General features: G+C 41.6%; 1 protein-coding gene across 7 annotated transcripts; it reads left to right on the top strand.

Moving 5' to 3' along the window:
* Positions 1 to 1,343: 1,343 nt before the first annotated feature.
* collagen XVIII (collagen XVIII homologue) lies at positions 1,344 to 26,284 on the top strand. Of its 7 annotated transcripts, none has more exons than XM_018813133.2 (44): positions 1,344 to 1,444; positions 2,027 to 2,144; positions 11,437 to 11,730; positions 12,611 to 12,733; positions 12,989 to 13,224; positions 13,583 to 13,777; positions 14,327 to 14,509; positions 14,745 to 14,969; positions 15,285 to 15,323; positions 15,394 to 15,420; positions 15,495 to 15,602; positions 15,700 to 15,772; positions 15,976 to 16,026; positions 16,102 to 16,190; positions 16,259 to 16,294; positions 16,361 to 16,486; positions 16,674 to 16,727; positions 16,984 to 17,046; positions 17,116 to 17,151; positions 17,343 to 17,438; positions 17,709 to 17,771; positions 17,885 to 17,980; positions 18,044 to 18,157; positions 18,446 to 18,490; positions 18,635 to 18,725; positions 19,381 to 19,514; positions 19,942 to 19,995; positions 20,127 to 20,189; positions 20,496 to 20,531; positions 20,906 to 20,977; positions 21,052 to 21,078; positions 21,205 to 21,267; positions 21,577 to 21,678; positions 21,768 to 21,830; positions 21,909 to 21,944; positions 22,018 to 22,077; positions 22,471 to 22,533; positions 22,825 to 22,927; positions 23,125 to 23,183; positions 23,578 to 23,727; positions 23,958 to 24,175; positions 24,378 to 24,462; positions 24,677 to 24,789; positions 24,861 to 26,284. In XM_018813133.2, exons 3-44 carry the CDS (start codon positions 11,628 to 11,630, stop codon positions 25,075 to 25,077), a joined length of 3,990 nt encoding a protein of 1,329 aa, XP_018668678.1. In that variant the 5' UTR covers positions 1,344 to 1,444; positions 2,027 to 2,144; positions 11,437 to 11,627; the 3' UTR covers positions 25,078 to 26,284.
* The last annotated feature ends 299 nt before the right edge of the window (positions 26,285 to 26,583 follow it).

Raw genomic sequence — 26,583 nt, 5'->3', positions numbered from 1 at the left:
CCAGATTAGGGACAGAGACCTCGCCCGTTCGTCCAAGTAGAGTGATCTAACTATAGTGATGAGTCTTTCTCACAGACTAGTAATAGTTGGTCATAAACCATGAAATTTATTACGGTGTTTCGTGATTCTATTATTACGCGATAAAAACTATAAACAGTAAAGAATCGTAAATAGCAGGGTATAACGCTGCTGGTCGTTGTAGTAACAGTTTAACTATTTTGTTTGCTTAGTGTATACTGGGTAGTCGTTTATTTGTAGTTAAAATTAAAATTTCTAAGAATTGTGTTAAAGCTTGTCGTCATAAACCTAACACTGTGATGCACTGACAGATTTACGCATGCGCAAAAACCTTTTTCGCATGCGCATTCACGTAAGTGGATTGGGGCGGTTGTTTAACTTTGTTATGTTGTTTATTTAACCGCAAATCAAATACGAACATTGGAGTCGCACCCAGTTGCGAACTCTTTGTGCTTAAAATGTGACGTCCTGGGTGTCAATGTTTGTAGCCCTTCGTCAAATAGTTGGCTCCTACGAATGTTTGAGCTACCGATGTCGGCTTCGGTCGTTGCTAGAACGCCTTTGTTCTACGTCATAAGAGAGGCAAGCAATGACGAGAAGACGACGTCAGTTTTCTACAAGCGAAGGGTTTCCAATTAATTGGCGACTTCGTATGTTGCAGTTATTGTCGTAGTAGGAATTAGGTTTCAATGACAGTTGTTACCATATAAGTATCTTGATTGGGGCATGCTGGCTCAATTCTTTCGGTCACGTATAGCTAAAGGGTATGACTTTGTTGATAAATTTTAGAAATCGGCCTTTCGATTCCTAGTAAGCTTAATATGTCAACCTACGGTCACTTGCTACATTGAAATAACTCAGTGATGTCATTCTAGTTTCAGAAAACTTTGATTTTTTCGAAACGTTGGTAATGAAGTATATAGTGAAATAGGCTAGATTCGCTAGAACAAGCAATGTGGAACGAAGTTGTGGCAATAACTGATCGCTGGTTTTCCCAGATAGTTGAGTCTTGCTTCTCAAACATTCGTGGCAGGTTGTTTATCTCACCTACATCCGTTATGTGCGCAAGAGATTTTTTGTTGTATGATACTGAGATTGTTCCAGAATTGCCAAACAATGTTATTGTTGTAAAGTTTGGTCAACTGCCCATATATCGATGCAGCAGTGTCAGTCAACGTCAGTTTAATAACACGGTAGGGAAGGATGCGAGGATAGAACAGGTTATAATTTTAACGTTTTCCTGTCTTCCGTGGTGGCCACCGTTATGGTTCTAATTTTAGCGACGGATAGGTACCATGACCGGTAACCGTTATTTTTGTTTCCCCAGTGAGTTAGGCTTGCCAAGTACAAGTTGAGCTGAATCAAAACACCGGAAACTTGCCCTACCAGGAGTTAATAAACACAAGATACTGCGGCGTGTTTAAAGGTAGGAAAGAGTCGACACAGCCACCGGAAGACCTTGATCTAATGTAAATTAATCCCAATTTTTGTTCCCACGTCGTTGTAGCTTAGTAACAGTTAAATATTATCGCGGAGAATCGTGCGCGGTTGTTTGTATTCGATCAAAATTCTATACCGGTTGTTCCTGTTGGCGCGTACGCTTGTTTGCTCGAAAACAAGGCCTGGATTTTGTCACTAAACACAATCGACAAAACTTTTGTTCATGTTTGTGTACAATAAACCCGACCCGCATACCGCAACTCTTACCCACCAGGTGCAAGAATCTGGGATATTGTAACGACAGACATTACGTGATGTTGAAATGAGATTGGTGCTGGCTGGGTTTGATTAGACGCGTATTAATCATTAACTTGGTCAACTCACTGCCCTTTTTATTTCAATTCAGTTTAAACCATCATATACGATCTAAACTATTTTTTACCAATACTTCGAAATTTCATCTTTTGGGTCAAACGTAGAATATGAGGATTTCTGTTTGCGCTACAGTTCACACCGTGAGCGCATCTTGTCACTTTCTAACATTTACATTCAATTTCCTTTTCCGCAGTTCGCTGTGACGTAAGAGCCAGTGACGTAACCATGAAGTTGGTAAATACTGGCTATCAGCTTGCTGTGTGTGGTGAAGCATGGGCAAGCACAAGGAGCCGGAGATGGTCCTTCACTCGGTAAGTCTGCACGTTAGGCTTGAAGTTACTATAAATACGTCGTTGACAAATTCTTAAACCGTACATATAGTTATAATTTTCGCCGTATATGCTTGCACGTTTGCCCAGCCGCTTATTTGACCTTGTTGTGATAACAGTTCGATTTCGCGATTTGCTGTCGGGTTTGTTGGCAAAAGTGCCGAATTATCGAGTCGTCGGGTATTTTTAGCTTTCCGGTCGGACGTGCTCATCTTAATACGAGCGAGGAGCTTTTTGAATTTGTTGTGTCTGTTCATTGTTACCGAGTAGTGCGTTCCTGGTCGGTTTCGTCACTGATATTCTTGGATCTAGGTGTGTAGGTAATATACAATAGAGAGGTTATTTTGACTTGAGGTTGTACGCACCGTCTCCTTTGTTAAGCGCTGATAGTTTCATTCCATGGGTCAGATGGCGATAAGTCTCCGTTGAAATTCGCTTGCCCCATAACTCTACACAATGGTTAAATCGTTGTCGGTAAGCGGTGGCATGTGCGCCGAACGATGTCGGGTCACCCGGTCCTAATCCCACGTCTCTAGAGTAATGACAGGTTTCTATTATTTGGGTAAACTTTAAAATATCTGGTACGCGCTTCTCTGGCTTTACTGCCGGGGTCACGTTATTGCATCTCGTCGTCTAGCGTTGTTATGTCGCGTAATTTCGTCACGAGCAGTTCAGATGACAATCTCACTAACGACCGACCGCATGGTGTATTTTCCTCCACCAAGTTACCCTGTTTACCTGAAAGATTCGCAGCGGTGATAATCTGGGTTCGCAAGCCTGCTTTGGCTTCGGCTGCACCACTTTAACGCTTCGTGTTCCCGCTGGGGCAGTGCTGTAATCCGTTCGGGAAGTGTCACGCGTGAGTGGCTTCAGGCGACGATCAAGCGAACCCGATAAGGCATCAAGCACCTTTGATTATTCGAAGCGGGCGATTGAGGCGACAATTAGCCAGCTTGTGACGTTGCACTGCGGCGACCTTATCTCGAATGTCGCTGTGCTTCTTCAAACACTTTGGGAGGCTTTCACGGGGTATTTACAAGTCAACGATTCAAGTATCTGATAAGCCTTGACTTAAATTGATGCAGCAGCGGTTATGTTTGTTCGGATATTTAACTTGGTTCGGTTTAACCATTAAAGCATGATAACTCATAAATATAGTCATAAATACTGTTACCCACCCTTTAAACCATTTATAGCCTCAGTAAATTGTCGATTATCTTTAACATATGTGGGTGACGTATTTCATGACCAACGCCGCGACATCCCTACAGACTGGTGGTCATACGACACTGGTCGTCAGCTGCCTAACTGACCTCTTAGATCGTTGTCTATAGCGAGATTCGCATCTGGCTCGGATTTAATTAAGCTTTGTCTGATTTTAGCCGAGTTTTCCGGGCGAAACGGACACTTCGGCTTCTCAGTAACGATTGCATTGAAACATAGGATCTGTTTTGTTGTCGTGCCCAAATTCGGTGCATTGACTGTCGGTAGACGGCCGCGGTTGGGTCAGAATATCGAGTTACTGCTCGTGGCCGCTTGCAGATTAAAGCAAGGTTGTAGTATCCTACTGTCTATAATGAGAGATTAAAATTCCTTCTATACCTGCGTTACGTTTACAAAGCGCCGAAAAGCTAGAATAGAAATACTTTCGCAGATTATTGGCAATCGTAAAGAGCCGTGTCGTGTAACTTTGCGATACTTAAGCAAATTGTATGGGAGAAACACTCGCAAAATTTTACGCTGATAGCGTTTTTACCTGTCAAGCTAAGTGTAGGGGTCTTGTAAGCGTGGTAATCCTACCATGTAATGGTCCGATTTTTTTCGCTTGCTAACAATGAATGAGGCCTATCGTATTCCGGAAAGAAGTCCCACACAAAAATACATAGGCTCGACCCTTTTAGTGTAATGTGTCAAGCACTGATCTCTCCACAATGGTTTATTTATCGATCCACCTTAGGCGTTCTGTCGCGTTGTGTTCGAACACACCCACAATCTAATTAACGTTATTCAAGTCCAATCGCGACACCGCTGGATCAACAAACCAAACTACAATGTAAAGCGACGACCCTCCTGCCTGGGAAAAGCAACATATCGCCATGGCTACATATTCGACAGGATATCGAGTCGGTAGCATGTCTGGTTTTACGATAACTGAACAAATACACTCTTCGTCGGTAACAGCATGTTATCACATATTTCTCTTGAGATACAAGACAATTTACCTTATGCGCGTGTTTAACAACAACAGCCTGATGATTGGCCCATGATGAAAGATTCTTCAGATTCAGACACATTATGTGACATGTTTATAACCCAGTGACATGTTTATAGCAGGCCATGACACCTTCAAAAGACAACTCCCGTCACTACAACCCGATGCTGTTCCCTGCTGTCGCGATTGCTGACAGTTATCTGGGTTATGATTTCACGCTCCTTTGCTTGATTGGATTAAACAGACGATTAGGAGCAAGCATCTTTGCTTTGTCGTCTGGGGAACTTTTCACTTACTTCTTATTGGCCCGCTTCTCAGTATGTCGTCATAAACAAACACAATGCCGCTTTGTGACGTATTCTGACGCACCGGACTCGCGCTGTTGATTTCTATTTCGACACCAAAGTGTTTCTTCCGCTGATACCAAGATGTTCTTATTCACCTATTTGCCATATTTGTACCGCGTTTACGAATAGCCTCTCGTAGTTTGACCAGATATTACTATTAACTCTATTCGTTTGTTGGAATGACGCGCATCCGTATGAAGAATGGAACGGGAAAACCACAGGCGCGTTTCAGTGTGACTAGTTTGTGTGTTGTGCAGCCCCTCGGGCAATGACTGCTATCGTTCAAGATATACCACATGCAACATATGCTACGCCTGTCTACATTTGTGGAACACTATACGTTACATACAGGTATTGAAATTATTCACAATTGTTACTTTGTTTTGAGAGACGCTGGATTTGACTTTTTCCATTAGATCCTAAGTGAAATCTTACTTTCAAGTTGTCTTGTCCGCCCTGGTTTTAGAAACAGAAGAGCTCTTGCGGTTCGATGGTGTGCGTTCAGAGTGAACATTACAGCCTTGCGCAGAACACTCACGCATCGAAGCCGAGCAAAATATCCTTCTGAATGATTTCAGTCAACGACCGACCCGCCCCACTCTGGAATATTTCTGTGTGTTTTCTGCTGACTTAGCCCGACCACCCTTGTTTAAACAGGCAGAGAACTTGGCCAGGGTCTTGACTTATTTGAAAGACTATGCCTGCTCTCTTATAAATCCTTAGCGCACTAGGAAACATATTAAAGCGACATCAAAACGCAGACTGTGGCAATACGCAACGAAGAAAGCGTTTTTTTTTTCGAAAGATGTAAAATCTTTATTGCGAGCCAAACCAATTAACCTCCTACGGTATAACGAACTTGAAGATTCCACTGGAATTCGGTGCAATCGCTGCTGCAATTACCTAAGTTGACGTCACACACCGTTGTGCATAGCTGACGTGACCTGAAACGTAACAAAGGAACCGACCGAGCGTGTCGACTCGACGCTATTTTAACGACTGCTTCTTCTTTCGGGAAGCGTTGATAGATATTCCTACCAAGGTTCTTATTGACTCAGCAGACGGGACTAGGAAATAAGTCGCCCGTTCAATTGTCGGAAAGTCGTCGGGGGCCTTCACGGTGGAAAGGCCGCGCATTTTTATCGTCGCGGATCACGCAAAACCTTCACTGCCCCATTGCCCCGATGTTCCAGGCGTTGATACATGAGTGTGACTCTCAGAGAAATCTTAACATTAGCGGTCGCCTGTGACAATCGGTTCGTTCGAAATTTTCATCTTATGTTTCCTTGGCTGTTTATCGGCACATATCATGTTTGATTTGGTGTTTTTTTAGCACTCGACGTTGCTCAGCTGTCTAAGGTTTCGAAATAACGAGGGTCATATTGGTGTCATTGGTCAACGTTTGTGCTCAGTCACACAATAACTCGAACACATTATCTTTAAGGACAACCCTATGGCAGTAACACCAATGGAAGTCTCCTGCATGAGCATCCCTATATTCTCTGTAACACGTAGGAGTGTTGTAGCAAGTACGGGAAATCGGAGAGACGTTATCAAACCTCGACCAAATTATAGGTTGTGGTTAAATAATCCGCTGTTGCTGGCTTTTCAGGCACCACTCAGGTTTGCTACCCACTTCTCGGTTTCCCGGTGCCACAAACCCTACACTGTTGGAAAAGGTAGCGCTTGTCTGGCAACAAACGGTGCTAAGTGAGTGGTGAGTCAACGGCCACCCTCATTTGAAGAAGTTGTTGTCTTTTCGTGCGTCTGGCGCGAGCCCAAGAGTCAAAACCGTAAAATCATTTGAAGTCCCATGCCCTGACGCAAAATTTAAATCCTTGTTTTTATCAGCGAATCTCGAGCGGCATTCGAGTTGTATTTCTTTCTCGCCGTGCAGATGCCACTTAAAAAGACTGTATAAGCTTACGCCACTCTTCCGGAACTGTTGCAACAACCGGAGACGTTTCACACCGAACCTCGGAGCAATTAGGCGAAACGGACAGAAATAATTGTTACCATTGTGGTCTTTTTGTTTATATCATGACCGGAGACAAAATCTAAACTTCAAACGTAACGGGAAAGATTACAGCCATTGTAAAGCTTTACCTTTATTATTCAGGCCGTGTAATTGGCGATCGCCAGTCGTTTAGCGTATATGGCTTTGCCCATTAAGTCACGGCTCATCCTGCAAATTGGCGATTAATCCGTTTGTTGAGTCGGCGTGTCCAATCGCACATGAGCGTCGGGCAGTCTACACATTGTTCATTATGATAAGTTGTCAAGCGAGAATAGTTCGTTCTGCTTGGAACAAGTGGCGGACGTAGCCGAGGGCGCCGATTATCGTTCGATGTTTGGCGGGGCGTGAAAAGGACGAAGACTATGAATTAAAACCGGATGCCGCACGCGTAAACATTCAAAACCGAGCCCTCCTTTTCGCAATGAAACTTTGACAGTCCTTTATGTGGAGATCGTTATCCCTGTGCTGGGCCTTTTGTTACCGGTTGACGTCATTGTATTTCTTGCTGCCGAATGGCCGTCTTTCGTTGTCGACGTACAGCATTAGGGAACCGACGGCGTTCTGATTTGTGTCGTTACCACCCACGCGCTCAAGTCTTTCAAAGAAAGTTAGGAATAAATATTTAGGCTTTCCATGCGATAACCGTATAGTGTTTGAGGAGGGCACCAAACGCGAAAACTCATTATCAAATACTTTCGTGAGTGACGCTCATTTTGTTTCCACGAAAAACACAACGCTCGCCACGAAGTACGTCGTGCCTCATATTCGGTTTCCAGAGTGCGACACACGAGCGATCTTCTGTTGTGGGGCCAACTTTGTATTCTGTTACAAGAAACGTCTAAGTCAACGCTGGACGATTGGGTCCGAAATGGCACGTGTAAAGCCAGTGTTTTGGCAGGGAAGTGGTCTCAGTTTCACGGCCGGTCCTATAGGTTAAATATACAAAAGCCAGGTCGCTTTTAAAGAAGACGACCAGAGGCAGGATGCGGATATAATGGTCGCCTTTGTAGACGTCGCTTATTGGTGGAGTGAGACGTGACGTCATCGGATAAATGGTTCACGGGCAAAGTACAGTCGGCATCTGTAGCGAAGAGAACTGTGCCATTCTCCCCGAAGACTTGGTGCGGAAAATAGAGAAAGTCGCTTTATTAAGGAGAGATTATTCTCTTCCGGTGCGTTGAATTCTATGGTTGAGGTGTCTGTTCCAACCTACAATTCGCCTTCCATGTGCCTAGGCGTCACTCGACTAACATGACAATAAAGGTTTACGACTTGACAATGTAAATGAAAACTCCCGATTGGTATCTTGTTGAAACAGCGGTAGAAATTGCGCATGAAGCATTGAGTTTGGTCCACGTTGCGTGAAACCAACATTAGTTCATTTCCGCTTTGCGTCCTACTCTACTGGTCTTGTGAAAGCAATAACCCACCGCTTAAGAATACTTTGCTTAATAACAAGCAACCGCTGCATAATTTCCAGAGCTAATGGTGTAAATAGTCTAAACAGGAAATGGTTTGGCGTTTTAGCACAGCAGCTCTTCATATGCCAGCACTTGCTCTTTTGCCGTGCGCTTTGCAGACGGTGCATAATGAATAAATGATGTCGTTATTTTGTCAATATTGACGTGGTGCCGTCCACTGAACTGGATTGATTGTAAGCCATCAGCCTCCATTAGCTTTCGTGCGTGCTTGTTTGTCGACATTGTTTCGGAGTAGGCGAATTTTAACAACCCGCCCACAAGAATGTAAAACATGACTTACATTTCTATCGCTTATGCACTGCTAGGCTTCATTAAGAAAACAAAAAAAGCAAACGAGCTTAACATTTAGAAACCTCGTTAATAGTAATTTGGTTGGACTTGGTTCGCTCGCCGTACCAGATAATAGAACATAATGAACAGTATACCACATTCGAACCCACAGAGAGTATATTGGCACGACCGACACAATATATTCTTTGGTCTACCCGCCAGTGAAAGTCTTCCCAGGAAAAGGGCACGAGGTCCTGGCTTGGTCTGTCGTTAAAACTAAAGAAAGGATTCGTTTTCACCAACTCAGTGAGGTAACTCGAATATGGCGCAACTAACGATCCGTTGGCTTGCTCAAGAACTTTAAAAGGTCCGCAAAATATGAAAGAGAAACCGCGAAACTTTCACAGTGTTAAGTTTCTTGCGAAATTCGATGACGTAAGAAGGTCGTGTTAAAAGTCACCGCATATTTCACGCATGTACTTGTTTTTAATTAAAGCGTGTGAATTTTTATCAGGCGGTGCGAGGTTGCTTTTCGAGGAATTTGTTTTGGCCACCATCACTCAAACATGTTCGTGTATTTCATGTTGCTTGCTTTAACGGCTGTTTTTGTTCAACGATTTCAAGTCCAAGCGTTTGCAGCGGGCCGCTGTTGTTATGACATGAAGCCAGACAACGTAATCCCCAAGAGAGACCCGGGAAAGATATACCTATCAAAATCTCAGCCTCAATTTCGTCGTGGGTCTCGAGTTCAATATCGCATTAACTGGGGAATACCAGCTGCGGTTTCTCGCGCGTCAGGATTCCATTAAATTCACTAAACCCTGCATTCCGTTGCTGTTGTGACTCTTATCTAGGCACCATGGATAATATGCGCTCTACCAGTGGTTTGAACACGCGACCGAACAGCAAAATCCTCGGAATCGGTTAATTTTTCGGGAATATGATCCGACCCATTCACCAGCCCCACCTGCTTTCTAGCGGCCCCCGTTCCGGTTGACTTGGCCAACTAAACCTGAACGGTCGCTCCACAGCAGACGGTTGGTTTACACAAAATAGAACCCGGTAATGAAAGTATAAGGGGAGTAGGGGAGCATTAGTCTCGTGCTCTTGAACCCGGACCTTCTTGAAGGAATTAATACCCACGGTGTGTGAGAGGTCTCTTCATAACTCACTCGGCTGGATATTGCTCTTATATCGCGGTAGTGTCGATTCTGTTTGAACTCAAGTGGCCATAAACACTCGTCCCAGTAACATGAACAAACGTGTGTGCTTCAGCCACAATACATGCGTGGAAGTCTATACTCGGATACTTCACGTGTCGTTTACGCTGGACTTAAATTAAATCAAATTAGCTGAAACTAACGTGAACCGTGCACCCGCTTTGTGTTGGGTAACTTGGTCTATAAAAATCTTTGCTTGCTATACTTGTATTTGTACGGGTCAAATTTGTATGAACGGTTGGTTTTGTGACGACAGCGTTTCGCCAACGAAGACTGAAAACGAGAGATCGTCGTTTAACCTTTTTCTTACGCGCCCGGCGGGCTATTGTTTTGTTCTTTCGAGAAAGCGACGGCTAGACACAGCACTTCCTGCCCCAGTGATAAAGTCAGTGGTTCCGGCCTGGTATGTCGTGATTGACTTCGTCGAAATTAACTGAACCTAAGCAGCACGAAGTGTCGACCGCAATTGCGCATTTTTTGTGCGACACAGCTCGGTGAAACTAGACGAGCCACTTCGCCAATAGTTCCGCTTTTATCTGGCGTGATTTTTTAAATCCGGAAACACTGGCAGTGGTTTGGACGACGCGTTTGTCTTCGGGCGGAAGACGACAGTTCTTTGATTGCAGGAACAAAACCGTTTAATGGAATTCGGCGGCGGATGCTCCGTGTTTTTTTCGCACGGCCACTGAAATAAGATATCAGTAAATACTGACCATCGACGATAAGTGTTTTGTCAACGTCTCGCTGACCTAAACATACATGGTGTATACAGAACCGGTCAGTTGTCCCTAAACAGCGCTAATTCAACGTGCTATTTTGATGCCGCTAGGTTCACACTCTTACCCAATTATACGAATGCCACCCACGGCCAAAGTGCGGAATTTCCATTTTTAATATCACCACCCGCATTCTTTTTTGAATGATTTTTTTGCGCGGAAACCAGATTTAGCTTTGAAAAACATGAGTCACCAATGCCAATTTTTGGCTTTCATGTAAGCGTCAAGTTAGGTTTAATATTAGCTTCCTGGTTTTAAAAATTCCACCGGAGATTCCCCAATGGTTGCTGCATACATGCATTTAGCTCCACTAATTCTATTCACACCATGTTAATGGCTGCAAATTTGTAAATCGCAAGCTTATGTTGCATGCTACGTCTAGTCTCTGTGAAACAATTTGCTCGCAGAAACGCGCAATGGCCAGTTACTATATGCACATTCCATTTGTTATACATATATATGTAGTTCTTGTTACATACAATGTATATATCCCAACCAATCATTTTATCAAATACTCCTTTATTTTCTATTTTTCCTCCGTGTGATAACTTGTTAATGTTAACTACTGGCATTCATATTATTATATGAATGTTTACATTAAAATTTTGTCCATATAACCAAACTAATTCATTTTTTGTTTCTTTTTCCCCTTTTCCACCCCCTAAACCCCCAACCCCTCATTCAACTATTCCTGTGGTAAACTACTTTTTAAAATTAACCCCAACTCCCTTCCAAAAAATAAATGTTTTACTAATTGCAATGGAAATGTTGCTAATTCATGACAATGCGCTTTTGCCTTGTGCTTTTAATCACTGCTTAATTTTCTCGAAAATGCATCTCATTTTCGACATATACCCTTTCCAACAAAATTGCGGTGTTTTCCCCTTTCCCTAAATCGTCACGTTCGCCTCATTCATGACGTCACGCTTGCGCTAACGGGGTGGAAAGTAGATGCCACGGGAGTTCCCCTGTCCTCAACCCATTCCTTTGCTTATGACTTCACCACCGAGCCGAGCCTCGTGGCCGCGACATCCAGCCCACAATGCAACATTGAGTATTGCATCATCGACTACCAATCATCCGTCAGCCCCTCCACCCTGCCATATGTGCGCTGTCATGCTCTGCGCAGCCTGCACCTCTGCATGCGCAAGGTGCCCGCTGTCTGCATAATGTTCGACATGCGGTACAAGCACATTGACGAGAAGAGGCGACAATCCGTGGCCGTGTTTAAATGCAACGGAGCAGGTGTATTGTGTGTTCCTGTTAGTCTTCCTGTTGTGCTCGACAGTCTTCGTGTTGTACGTGCGGTTAATTCCTGCCCAAGTGTCTTAATTGACCAAGCACTTTCGTTGTGAATGTGTGCTCGTTATTTTGCAGTGCATGCCTTGTTTTGATTTTCTACTAATCGACCTTGCTGTGCGCTGACAAGCAATGCATTGTCAGCAGTATCACCTAACACACTGAAACACCTCAAACCGTCACACTTATGCTTTCCCACACAATTTGCATGCCCAGTTAGTTCAGCACGCTGATTGACATAGCACAACTACCAGGCTATGATTTAGGGTTTAATTAGATTTCTTTTACAGCAAAAATATATCAGCCAGGTGTTCATGGTTCATGCAGAACAATATTTCACCACAAATATCCAAAATAACCCATTTCACACTTTCGTTTAAGAAATAAAATCTTGTAGATGTAGGTCTATACTTCTAATACGATTGTAAAAAATCGTATAAGCTCGCGAATTAGTCAAACCTTTCATATGTTGACGTATACGCCAACTAAACGAACGCACGTTTAATGATCGAGCTTGCGTTTAACGGCTTGACTGACTGCCAATGCCATTAAACTGCCAGTTGATTTTACGTGCATGAAAGGACAGAGCATGAGTGAGAAGGACTACTCAATGATTAGTCTTCAAATAGATGGTCAATGAATAATTGACTGTAATATATTTGGCATGTGGACAATTATAAATAACCCTCACCCAATCGGTGGAATTAGATTAACATATCATATACAGTACACAATATATCAACACTCGCAAACGATTTATCTATCTCACGAAACACTGCCCCCATAACTTTAAAGATAAGAATTCGAACTTCAACTCTCTTCCTAGGTTCGACAAGCAGCCAAATCGATCTTATTTCCACGATCGAATCTCCGCTCCCGCGAACCATGTCGTTTGTTAGAGGTTATGGAGGAGTTGCGGCCATCGAACTGGAAGAACCAACGGAAATACGTAAGCTGGACTTACTTCTATAGAAAGCAATGAATCCCAATGAAAATGCCAAATGAGTTTGCGTACAAACACTTTCCTTCGCATTTATTTATCAATTCAAAATGACCGTTAGCGATATTTATGGCCATTTAGACGATAACTATACGTTGTTGTAACCCGGCATCGAATAATAGACTACATTCCTGTGGTTATTATGAAATCCTTTGTGTTTCATATCGGAGAACGCGGAAATAACCAAGATTAACGTTTTGTTAGATTCTCCCACGAAGGGATTCTTTCCCGCTCAACTTGGAACCGAGTTTTCAATCTCTGCCACAATTCGGCCGTCAAGCAGGAACGGAGGGTACTTGTTCTCTGTTTCCGATAACTTTTCTGGCGGAAAACAACAATTAGCGCTGGAAATCGCACCCGTGGAGTTTAGTACCGAACGGATGATCATTTCTCTATTTATGGAGATCAACGGGCGACTGGAAACCGTTGCAAGTTGGGAGGTGAGAAGATTAAGCATATCAGGAATTTTAGACTTTTCCACGAGCGAAATTCGCGTCAGAGTATTATTGATTTAATAATGCTCTTTGGGCTGAAACCACTTGCCATCGATCTGTAAGTATACGTTACTGTGAGGCTCAGCTCATGAAACTTTCAGCTGTGCCGTTTAAATAATTGATACCCGCTTTCTGCAATCGCCTGCCGTAAGTGAAACACTGACGTACACTCTAGCTTTGATAACTTTCTCGATACAGTATGTACTGTAATTAGATCACGTTCGGAAATGCCTTAGGTTTCTTGGAAAGAACTCTATCTGTGTAGTTAGATTATATATAGTGTGTTTAATATGGATGTTACCAGGTTCCGGCATTCGCTGGCAAATGGACTCGAATTGGGATTGAGGTTTTGGCTAACAAGGTCCAGCTCTATTTGAATTGTATCAAGAATGGCGACTATTCTATACCGAGAACCAATCCGCAAACTTTGACTTTTAAGAACTCTGGAACTGTTTTCGTGGGCGGTAGAGGAGTCGCATATCCGATGGATAAGTACACGGTAAGTGAAGTTGTTTGTCGGCATTCAATCGTACACTGCTGGTCCTGCCGCGTGTTTACCTGTCCGTGAACGCAAAACACGGTCGTCTGCTTTCTGGTATGCTGCACCGAGACCTTTTGCTCTTGGACGAGCAACCTTTATGAGTATTTGCCAAGCAAATATTAATGGCGTTGGCTTCGAATGAGTTATGGTATATCTCGCGTGACCGCGTATATTCTCAAAACTATTTGTTCGCGCCCTTTTGCATTGGTTATCGGCGGGGAGCACTTGTTTGCCATTGAAACTCACTGCTGTGTAAACAGTCTTTGTGTGTACTGTATAAGCCAGACAGCACTATAAATTGAACACTCCCAAAACAACTTTACTTCATAAAACAGGAAAACCCTTTTTTCTTTTCCTTCACCTTGCTTTTGCCTGTTTGCACATAAACCGTCCCAAAATCCACGCAAGCGCCCACTTAACCAATATATTGCTGGGTGTGCGGTTTATCCCGTATTCTTTAGGAGTGATAAATGTCTACAGCAAAACCTCTATGTTTAATATCTACAGGGCGCGCTACAACAACTGGTTATTGATCCAAACCCGTCCGCTGTATCAGCATCATGTGCATACACGGAAGAAAACACAGTTAACGACGAGGGCAGTGCTAGTGGAGACTACGATAGTGATGGAAGCGAAGAAACAGCTGGAACTGACGACGGTGAAGAAGGCGGGGAAGAAGAATTAATTGACGTGAGGGTTTCGACTTTTCTTTGCTGTTAGAAAGCACCTATTTAAATAAGCTTAAAGATAATTTAAATAAAATTAGAGAAATAATAAGTTTTAATTTTTATTTGGATTTTATGAATAAAACTTTTTTGCATGGGCTGTTATGTTTCATACACCTCGTGCCAGCTTACGTGTTATTTACCACGTAGTATTTGTTTTGAATTTTTCTTCCAAATAAACATGCCTACCATTTTAAAAGATGCCGAAGGAAGAAAACGAGATTATCGTTGCGAAAAAGATAATTAAACCATCTACAACAACTGCGCCAATCACCCCACCACCTACCATGCCTGCAAGTTTACCAGTGACAACCAATTCACCGATCGACCCTAAAACACTTGCGCTTACTGTAGCATCTTTTGAACCAACCACCTCGAAAAGTATGCCCCTCGTAGGCAGCGTGGATCACAGAGCTTCCGATCGGGTAAGTTTCAAAACTTAGGTATTGGAGTCGCGCCATCAGTTCAGATGTAATTTGATTGGCTTGAAAATTTAGCTTCAATACGGTGTTGTGGTTGCTGCTAGAATGTAAGCTGTAGAACCTGAGACACTGGTTTCATTGTTCGTGGAAACTTAAGAACAGCAAACTTAAACCACGTTGCACAACAATTCAAACAAGATAACGACTTTGATTGATACATTTAGAACTGATAACACCGAACCTGCCGGGGGTTCATATCATTAACAGTAACTGGGGCAGTGTTAAGCTCATTTATTTGATAACACGAATTTTTTACAGATTATCCAACCTGGTTTGTTCCCGGTATCCGCAGTTAAGGTAAGTGGTGGTGAATGTTTGCGTATACCATTCTGTTGAATTGATTTAACAGTGTGTTCTATTTCCACAGGGCGAAAAAGGAGAACCCGGCCGAAATGTAAGTTAAAATTTCCAAGTGTTTCTGTTTATTTCTTGTAACAGTTCGGTTGTTAACACATATCTGTCAAACAGGGCGAAAATGGCATTGGTGTGCCTGGTGCTGCTGGCGAAGTTGGACAAAAAGGAGAAGCAGGCGCCGACTCTGTCGTGGCAGGATCCCCAGGGGAACGTGGACCAAAGGTACAGAAAGATTAAAGTTGTGATTCTAATCTAATTACTGACCACTGTATCTTCTAAGCAACCGCAGTCGTTAATTCCGAATCCACTTAATTAACAGGGCGAACCAGGAATTCCTGGAAAAGATGGAGTCAGCTTGGGAGCAGGTGGGGTCGGGGAGAAAGGAGAGAAGGGTAAGATACTGTTATATGTGTATTGTTGTATCATTTTGGAATACTTATAACCGGGCATGCTATGTAAAACAGAACCCCCGTGTTATAACTATTGTCGTTGCCCCGCTACGCGAGGATAAATCATTTACACTTGTTGATTCAAAGAGACTTTTTAGTAAATTTAAGTTACGCTGGACACAAAAGTTACACTCTACTAAATTTAGGCGATCAAGGACCGATGGGCGAACAGGGTGTTGGTATTGCTGGACAAAAAGGTAAGATGAATCTTCAAGGGTAAAATAACTGTGTCCAACGCACGGTTTTTTTCATATTGTATACCTTGTTTACAGGCGAGGCTGGCGAAATTGGCAAAGATGGTCTGCCAGGAGATGTTGGACTACCTGGGGCGGATGGTGTCGCTGGGCCTGCTGGTGCCAAGGTATGCAGCTTGTGGAAATATGGAAAGTAATTCGAATGTATACTTATCGTTAATCGTTTGTAATGCAGGGAGAGAAAGGAGTACCAGGAGTTCCAGGCGTTGATGTGAGTAATTAATGCACAGGACGTTTGTTTTATAAGTTGTTACTTTAACTATTATTAATAATGCAGGGAAGCCAAGGTGTTGGACTGCCTGGTGCTGATGGTGCTAAAGGAGAAAAAGGAGAAGTCGGCAAAGCTGTTTCAGTTACCGGTCCGGCTGGCGCTGCAGGCCCGCCTGGAGTTCAGGGTGAAAAGGTAAAAATCATTCAACTTAACATGACTTTCAAAATGATTATAATTTCCAGTAGTGCATTTTTTATAAAAAAAATTTTTTTTTTTTTTCACCCCCCCACCCAAAATCACCCACAAAGTAACCCACGTGGTAACTCATAAGCGGGGTTGAGGTGTTTGAAACAGAATCATTCAACTGTTGTACTCACAGGGTGAACCCGGTGAAGACGGAGACGACGGCGAGGATGGTGAAGACGGTGAAAAGGTAGACTTATGTGCTGCCATTAAACTTATAACACGACTCCGCTTGTTCTGAGCTTACCAAACTGCAGAACATTGATTGGTATAGTACTATGAATGAAAATGGGATATAATTCCGTTTACCACCAAATGGGACGCAAAATTATAATGAAATGTGTCCAATCTTTTCAACCATACTGTACCTTCTTACCGTATATATAGATGCATAGGGTTCAACAAACTTAAATACATGTGTTGATACTTATATACCATATACATAGGGCGATAGAGGACCTCCAGGTGTTGGAATAAGAGGACCAGCAGGACCACCCGGTACATTCTCGGTAAATATCCATTGAACTAAGTCGTATATTCACCATGTGTTCAGTAACTAACAAGTTTATAATTTTTAGGCCGCATTTGCAGATATGGAAGGCTCTTGTTTCTCAGTAAGTAAAGTTACTTGCTTAAGTTATAAAACTGTTTGTTACAGCCTCATGTTTGCTGTAGCTGCTATAGTTTGGTTGCAAAATTCAATTGTGAAACCTAGTCAAAATTTTAAAATTCTAACAAAAATATTTAGCACTAAAGGGCTAAAATTTTATATATGAAAAATTTGTTTAAACCGAGTTATTTACAGAGCATGCCTGGTGAACCTGGACCTCCTGGTCCAATGGGCCCACAAGGACCAGCTGGAGTAGATGGTGTTGGAAAAGATGGAGAGAAGGGAGACAAGGTATTGACATGACATAAGTTAATTTCATATTTTGACTAAATTTCACACTATGTACGATCAGTGCATATTAATATTGTTGTGTGTTTTGGGTTTAACTGCCACGAATTTCTCTTTCCCATACTTGTTATTCATAGCGTGTTTTAACGACTGTCGTTTTGCTGTTATTTTCCTTTTCTTTGTTGTATTAAAAATGAAAAAGTTCGACTTCGTTTTTGACGAAAAAATTAACAAAATTCTTATTTTTTTACTAATGTACCTTTTTTATCTCAGGGTGACAAAGGCGACATCGGACCTCAGGGACCAGCAGGAAAAGACGGTGTAAGTGGGCCTGAGGTAAGTGTCCCAGTTTCCCTGGTTTGTTGACATTTCCCCCAAGTGTTTTGGTTTTGCGTCCCACTACTTTCCTGTTCTGCAATTTTCTCTTTTTTCCTTTCTTATTTCTAAAGCTTCTACGATTGTTGAGACCAAACGAAGATATTAAGTATTTGCTGCCGAAAATGAGGCCTTCACACCTTATGAACTATCGAAACAGCTATTCTCCGGTAATCTATTAAAACTTCCCTCCTATCCTTATACTTTTATCTTACCTTTATTCTTTCTTTGAGTATTTGACCGGGATCCCCCATAGCGCCGGATTATATAGCCGCGTTCGCTCCAATGACTTGTTTCAGTCGACAGGAAACGGTTTGGGCGGGGAAGGGAGCGTTACAAAGCTCCGAGTAAGTAGAACCGGGTTCGTTGCTTCCGCTTTTAGTTTCCGCTCCTTTCCTTTGACTTTTTGCACTTTTGTTTTAACAATTGTTACCAATCATGTGAATGCATCATTTTAACATTATTTCATATGTGACGGATGTATATGTATTTTATATAGCGCTCTGTTATTCCAGTGTGCTACGAATTTCTAACGTTTCATTTACAAGTAATATCATTACAATATCACCTTCAAACGTCTTCGTATCGGCTACTCCCATTATTTATGTACTTTAAGATCCTTATTTTGATTACAGGGACAAATGGGGATTCCAGGACCCGTGGGTGCGGCTGGGCCGAAGGTAAGTCGAACTCATTATGTCAAAACAAATCCTAAATAATGAGGCGCCGCGTACCGTGAAACCGCGCACACTGACACACGCGCGAAAAATGCATTTTTTAAGATGATTTAAACTTTAGGTATTCATCTAATTTTCTTATCTCAGGGCGAGCCTGGTGAGGACGGCCGTGCTGGACTTCCTGGCCCACCTGGCCTGCCTGGTGTTTGCGAAAAAAGTGACGCGAAAATGCCAACAGGTGAGCTACTGAATAATTCATGATCTGTCGATGCCACCGCTTATAAAAGCACAATGTTTCGCTTTGTTACAACTATATTTGTTATCATTTTAACACATCCTTTTTTGAATGGATATTTAAAACGTACTTTTTATCCCAATTTGTAAAGCTTTTCGTTGTATATTATACCTGTGACTTGCAAGGTATCGTCCCTACAGACTAAGTCTTACGTCATTGCACGAGTGCAAAGCGGTTACCCACGTACACAGAGTGTTATAAATATTACATGCGCTATAAAATATCTGACTGGATCTTTTCTTTAGTTTAACGAGTCCGCTCAGTCACATGTTGTGAATTAAGTTGTTTATAAAATATTAATGCACCTTTTTACCAAGTGTATATTCTGAGGGAGTTTTGATGCTATTTTAGCAAAATTTATACCTGTCCGAACACTATTCGTTGGACTGTTTTTCGTTGTTACATATTTTGTGATACTCAATCTTGAATGTTGATTCGTTACGAGAAAATATTACATGAGCACTAGACCATGACCATTGACAAAATACTTGTTCCTTCTTTTAAGCGTTTACAATATCTTAAAATGTATTGTGTTAAATTTCAAAAACCCCAACCCAATTTTTTATACAAAAAGTTAATTTCATTATTTTTCCCAAAGACGACGAAGACCTAATGGAGGGCAGTGGAAATGTTGAATTCAAGAAAAAGTTTTCTGCTCGTTTTACTGCTGGACTCCCAGGCGTTCCTGGAGTACCTGGGCCAGAAGGAAGAGCTGGACTGCCAGGACCTCACGTAAGTCTCCGTTAACAATGTTGGTTGGGTAAGATGGTACATGTCTTTGTTCCAATTTCTCTGCCTATTTAGTAAAAAGTAATATCCAAAAAAATGTATGCCTGTATCCTCACGACTAAAAAAGATAAATATCGGATAATGGAATATTATATGCTAAGTTATCGCACAAGCTACAATAGTACATTCTATATAAAGAAGTTGCTTTAAATGGTACAGGTCGCCTAATCCGGACAAGTTTTTACCTGTAGCTTTTTGTGGGAATCGAAAATAGCTTATTTTATCTAATTACATGTTTCAGTAACGTAGCATGTTTGGTCCCTTTGTTAAAATATTGTGGATTAAAGCACAACTTATTTTTGTGTGATACGTTGGTTGTGAAGACGCTTTGTTTGTAATAGGATTTGCTTAAAATAATCTTTAAACACAGGGGCCTGCTGGACCACAAGGCCCACAAGGACCTCAAGGATTACAAGGCGCTCAGGTAAGCGAATATTTCTCTATAAGACGCGTGTAAAGAAACCAGATTTTGTTGGTAAACGCTAATCGGTTTATAACGGCCTTGGTTTAATGATAAACATATTAGTGCAAAAAATATAATCCTTTTACTTTTAGGGGCCGTCAGGTCTTCAAGGACCCAAAGGAATGACAGGCGCATCTGGTGAACACGGTGCAGAGGTAATTTCAATTTGGTCTCTTCCGTAGTTTTAATTAAACCGGATTATCTCGCTCGCACTTGCCGAGTGTGTGTTTTTCGCGTTGCCACTGTGTTTGATGTAAAGGTTTGGTCAGTGTTTTCGCGATTGCTTTCACAAGCACTTACAAGCACTGCTCAGAACACTGAACGCTTTAACATGAGCACCAACACGGAAACCATTAATCACTCCGGTTTGATCGGCTAGACAAAGCTGTGCGCCGACGACCTACCTACGAATATATACCGAATGACGTAGTATAATTCAATTCCTTTATTTTCATCCACAGGGCCCTGCTGGTGTTCCCGGTGCCGTTGGTCCACAGGTAGGTCTCCCACTCAGTTTTGAACGTCTAGTTATTGCTAGACCAGTTGACACTTGTTTAGGCGTTTGATTCGCACGCACAATTGCCTACGGACCACACACAGCGGCATGCGCTAGAGCTTATTGCACTTGGCTGCCTCTCAAGTCAAACAAAAGCGAAGTCCCGTGGCCCCGATTTCGCTTACTGCTTGCAGATTTCAGATAAATATTGATTTTAAGCTTAAGACGAATAGTTCGGAGAAAGCGAGCAACAAGCGTCTCATGGCAGCTGAAATAACACGCTTAGCTAAGGCGCAGAAGCGGTTTCTGATAGCGTCAATACAGTTGCAATATCACCATTTTTCTCGGCCCTTATATAATGATTATTTTCCGCAGGGTAATCCAGGGGTCAATGGACGAGATGGCGCAGCAGGCACACCTGGACTGGACGGCGAACCCGGTATTCAGGTACATAATGTAAACATGTAATTTCCTGACCTCCTATTTACGATAATACTAACCGCGTTATATTTTGTTTACAGGGTATGAAAGGAGATACAGGCTCTCAAGTAAGTTAAATTAAAATAAAGTAGATTCATATTCAAACTTTCCTTTTACATTATAAAACCGCCACATATATGTTTAAATACAAAATATCGTCTTCTGATCTTTATTAACTTGTTATTAATTCTCAGGGACCTCCCGGACCCCCTGGACCATCTGCAGTTGCCACGACAAACGCTGAACCATTGACATCCGTAAGTATATCATTATATGGATTTAAACATGTTACGTTTGTAAAATTTGCTATAAATTGATGTTGTTACCATTAAGTGTCCTTGGGCAAGAAATTTGTGGCAATTAATCTAATCCAGTGGCGTGCTGTGTTGTCAGCCATACATTAGTACTACCCACAAAGACCAATTACCCACAAAGTGATAACTCGTAAGCAGATACGAGGTGTATGAAACAGAACACCCTGTGTTAAAACGACTGTCACTGCCCCGCCATGCAAGAACACGAACCTGCTACAATTAAGAATGAGATATTTAATTGTGTTCTTACAGGTTGTTAAAGGTGAAAAGGGCGAACCCGGTGCTGTTATTGGACCTGACGGAAATGTGCTTTCTGCAGGACAAAAGGGAGAACCGGGTACACCTGGACCAATGGTAAGTTTAAAATAAAAGAAATATAAATGGTATCGCTTGAGGTTTAAGGCGTGGTAATGAGCTATTTGTAATGCGTTTTGTTTTTACAGGGCCCACCTGGTTTATCTGGATCTGCAGGAAGTAAAGGCGATATGGGAATGCCAGGGCGCAGGGTAGGTTAAGATTATAATCATCCATTCTATATCTCGCATGTTGTTACCTGGAAAAAACTAAATCTTATTTACTTACAGGGTACACCAGGTAGACATGGTCGAGACGGTGCAGAGGTAAGTTTTTTTGTTTTTTTATTGACGTATTTTCATTTTATCATGCTGCTAACATGACATTTTTAATCTTTAGGGTCCACCTGGTCCTCCTGGCTCTTCCAGTGGAATATTTGGCGGATCCTCCGGCGAAAAGGTAAAACTTATTCAAAGACCAATGAAATAAATATACTTACAAAATGTTCCCCTACGAACACAAACACATTTAACGACTGTCGTTTTGCTGCTAATTCCCCTCTTTCGTTGTTCATATTAATCACGTTTTTGTGTACTTAAAGCGTGTGGATAAAATGTATAGCAGGGTGAAAGAAGATAGAAAGTATTTTTTTATCTATTTTCTCGTCCCATTTAGTAGTAAACAATTGATTCAAATAATTATAAAACCGTATCTTTACGACTCCTATATACCGTTGTTAATTGTTTAAAAAACGATCAGGATATTTGGATATTACGTGTTGAAGCTGCCCCATCTTCCCCCTCCTTACTATATATTATGTTCTTTATTTTTACCCATTATGTTTACCTTTAGGGTGACAAAGGTGAACGCGGGTTCGATGGAAGTAAAGGCGCACCGGGTGTGGCTGGAGAAGCGGTATGTAAACGAAACTTGTTAATTACATTGAGAGCCATTACTGCTTTAATATAGCCTGCTGTGGCTGCTACCAGGCATAACGTAATATATAATAAATTGTTCTTTTCATTTTTTTTATTAAATAAAATATTATTTAGTTTTTTATCCAAAAAATATAATTTAGTTTTTTATCAAACAAAATATAGTTTGTTTTTTTTTATCAAAAAAACAAACTATTTGTTTAAACATATTGATCGAAAGCGAAAGCTAACCTCAATCTAAAGTTCTAACGTTGATTCTTTTTGTATCCAGGGCATACCCGGAAGAACAGGTCGATCTGGGCCATCTGGACCTCCTGGGCCACCAGGTCCTCCAGGCAGAAGCAACCAACACGACACCAGAAGTGCTGCTTTAAGTAAGAGGAGTTTAAACGAAATAAATCAAATTAGTTTCTTTCTAAAAACCGTATCATGACGTGTGTGAGACAGAACACCCGTGTTATATAGCAACTGTCGCTGCCGCACCACGTAAAGATAAATACGTTTCATTCGTTCATTCATATCTAGCCTAATAAACCATAATGCAAGGTTTAAATTTCTATTTCCATTACAGTTGAAAACACAATGATGACGTCATTCCCAAGTGTCGCTGAAATGCAGGCGAACTACCAGGTAGGCGTATAATGACTTCCAACATATTTAAACAATGACGTGATAGAACTTTTAAAGCTCGGTTGGCTTTATACTATTAACTCAATGGGTATTTTTAAAACAGTTTTATAAGTAGAATAGAGTAAGTTCTGGTAGACGACAAGGTAGCCTATGTTTACATTCTTTTTATCGCCTCATTTGGTAGTAAACAAATAATATTTACTGAAATAAATAACCGTGTCTTCACGACTGTAAAAGAGCGTTGTTAACTTGTTATTTAATGAAGCACGATTGGGAAATATTGTATTTTATGTTCTGACGCTACCCGTTTTGTCCCACAAAACTTATAAACTAAATTTTACCCTTATTATATTATTTTAAAACAGCTTTTACTAAAAAAAAAATATTTCTGCAGACCACGGCTGAAGGTACCCTTGCATTTGTCGTCAACCGTGAAGAAATGTTCGTCAAGACAACCCTGGGATGGCGACAAGTAATGTTGTCGCGCCCCATACCGCCACCACGTGTTGAAGTCGCGACATTGGAACCAGAAACAGTTGCAACGGTATTTACCAATCATAACTATTCTTGCTCAAATGTTCCACACAAGTAAAAAGTAATCACAAAAAGAACGAAGTAATAACATAAAGCCTATGTATATGATACGAATTTTTCAATGCAAATGTACGAGCGTGTTCGTATTAAAACTGACCCAAAAAAAACGTGTTTTATGCATCCAACAAAGGTACCCAACCATTGATATTTTACCAAACGCTAACTGTTATCATCTTACAGACCACCAGGGCACCGATCGTTCCTGAAGTTACAACTACTACCACTACCAGAAGAACCACCACAACACCAGCAGCCACCCCTGTGGTATCTACTTCGCAGAAATCGCTCCATATGATTGCATTGAACTTCCCATTGAGGGGAAACACACGAGGTATCGTTGGTGCCGATGCCAGATGCTTCCAGCAAGCTAGACGTGCAGGTCTGAAAGGAACATACAGGTAAATACGCGGCTATATTTCTTACCACGCTACGAGTCGCGTTGTTTTCTACCGGTTACGGCAATGCTGTTCAGTCAATGCAAAGTCATTAGAACACAATTTATAAACAAATGGTTGCAAGTATATGTTACTACCTTTGTATTTGTAATTGATTAAGTTTGTTAAGTTTTACGACGTATACTAAGATTTGTATACACTACAGAGCCTTCCTTTCCTCGAGAGATCAAAACGTTCGTTCGATTGTGCGACGAGAAGACAGACGTAATGTTCCGATCGTTAACATAAGAGTAAGTTCATGTTTAGGTATTGTGACATTTTATTCTGTATGGCCAGATTTGACCCCTTACCTCAACACTCAAGCTTCTTATGTACGTCTCATTCGACCAGTGTGACTGTCACCTAGAGGCTGTATAACTATAACTCAGTCCTCATCTCTGCCCTTAAATGTGGCATGTTGTTATTTCATTGATTACATTTCTAAACATGTTTGATCTTATTTAGGGAGAGCAATTGTTCTCGTCATGGGAAGAACTTTTCCGCACAGAAGGCAGAATGGACAACCCGAACATGATCTATTCGTTTGAAAATCGTCAAGTTTCCACGGATGCAAGATGGTAAGTTTCCATTGTTTCTGCCTCTACCGTTCAATCTATATGGTAAGTTAACTTATCGCCTCAATCTACAGGCCAGTGAAGTTCGTATGGCACGGATCCTACACAGATGGCCGTCTCAACCCTATGCACTACTGTGCATCATGGTATACCGACCATAAAGCTGTCACCGGCCAAGCCTCACCGCTTTCGACCAGGAGATTGTTGGCACAAAAACCATACAGTTGCGAGTCCGGCTTTGTGGTTCTCTGTGTAGAAAATAGTACACGAACCCTCCGCTACAAGAGATGAATCAGCGAGCGGCATGCCCGTGTTAACGCGGACTTTTCCCACCTCTAGGAAAGACATTCACTATCCCAACAACTCTAAGCAAACCTTTTATTTCTTTGATTTCTCGTTCGCTTTCCAAAACTATCTTGACGGCACTGGGCTTCTCTACAAAGTGTTAGACGGTGCCTGTTCCAGTGTCCATATTGCCTCTTTGCTTACAAAATGTAGGTTCGAGTTTAAAGCGACATAAGTTGCATAAGCCATTGAAAGTTTGTTTGGGTGGCGTCTTATGTAAAAACAGTTTTGAAAGTATATAAATCACTTACGACGCAACGTTCCAAACATCATTATTTTGGTTTGGTTGCCAGAGCCTGGCAACTACATGAAAGTTAATGTTCGACGTCAGTGGATGTATATTGCAACCCGCCTTATTACTTACAGTATTATAACTTTTGTTACCTGGCCTTAATTTTACATGGCTCACTCCAACTTGAACGTCACACGTTACACACGGTCAGAGTGACATAATGTAGCCAAACCTAACGATTATATCAAATTAACACCTTCATGTTATGAAATTCCGGATTTAACCCTTGTTTTTTTGTGTTTTACGTCTACCAGGCCCAGCCACGTTCGCTAATACGTGTTTGTGCCGTTTATTTATGTCACTGGTTTGTCGCGGTTAGTCCCATGTATATGTACAGTCTTTCGCCTTTGAAAGTGAAACCCCTTATTCTATCAATTTTGCAATAGCAAAGACGGGCCTTATATTGTTTTCTGTTTTCATCCATTACCACCGACAGCATAATGTTTTTTTACTTTATTTACACCCCAAAGTTTTGGCGCTAAATGTTATCAAATGTACTGCCACCACGCGGTTGGCATAATTTTAATTTCAAACGTGCGGTGAAGTCGTTTGTCCAGCTGTGCCCTCTTTAGAAATGTTGGTTAGAGTAACGAACCAACCCAAGCTTCCAAAACGAACTTTACTGGTTATCTGCACTTTCTTTTGCCAATTTCTTTTTACCGCTTGGAAATTGTTGTTTGTAATTTCGGCCTGTGTTATCCAGTGACTACTTCAACACGTTTTATTTTTAGCTTCCTTTGCATTAGCAGGCATTATGTGGCATTAACAGTAAATATGTGCGGTGGGGTGCGGCTCTGCGCTGTAATATATCGCTTTGTTCGATCAAGAATAAGACGAACATGAAGTATCCCATATACATCATATGTTTGTATTGTATTTAAGTGTCTGACCTATTACCATCGGGTTTTCAGGCAGTAGCCTATATAAGTATTTAAGCATGGAGCACTAGGTAAAACTAAAGTATACCGTCAAGACAAAACGTTACCTGACATAACCCTGACTAAATATTGATTCAGTGTAAAGATTAATGAGAACCGCTTAGTCTTGACCAAGAATCTGTGCTTAGTCAACAAAGTTGTTACGTTGATTGAACGAAAGAGATTAAAAGCAAATGATTTTAATCTTTTTGAATTAAACTGAGTAAACACAAAATGAATTTG

The sequence above is a fragment of the Ciona intestinalis genome, chromosome 9, assembly GCF_000224145.3.
Source record: "Ciona intestinalis chromosome 9, KH, whole genome shotgun sequence".
Lineage (NCBI taxonomy): Eukaryota > Metazoa > Chordata > Ascidiacea > Phlebobranchia > Cionidae > Ciona > Ciona intestinalis.
The sequence above is the reverse complement of the archived record's forward strand: the minus strand, read 5'-3'. Positions and strand labels throughout refer to the sequence as shown.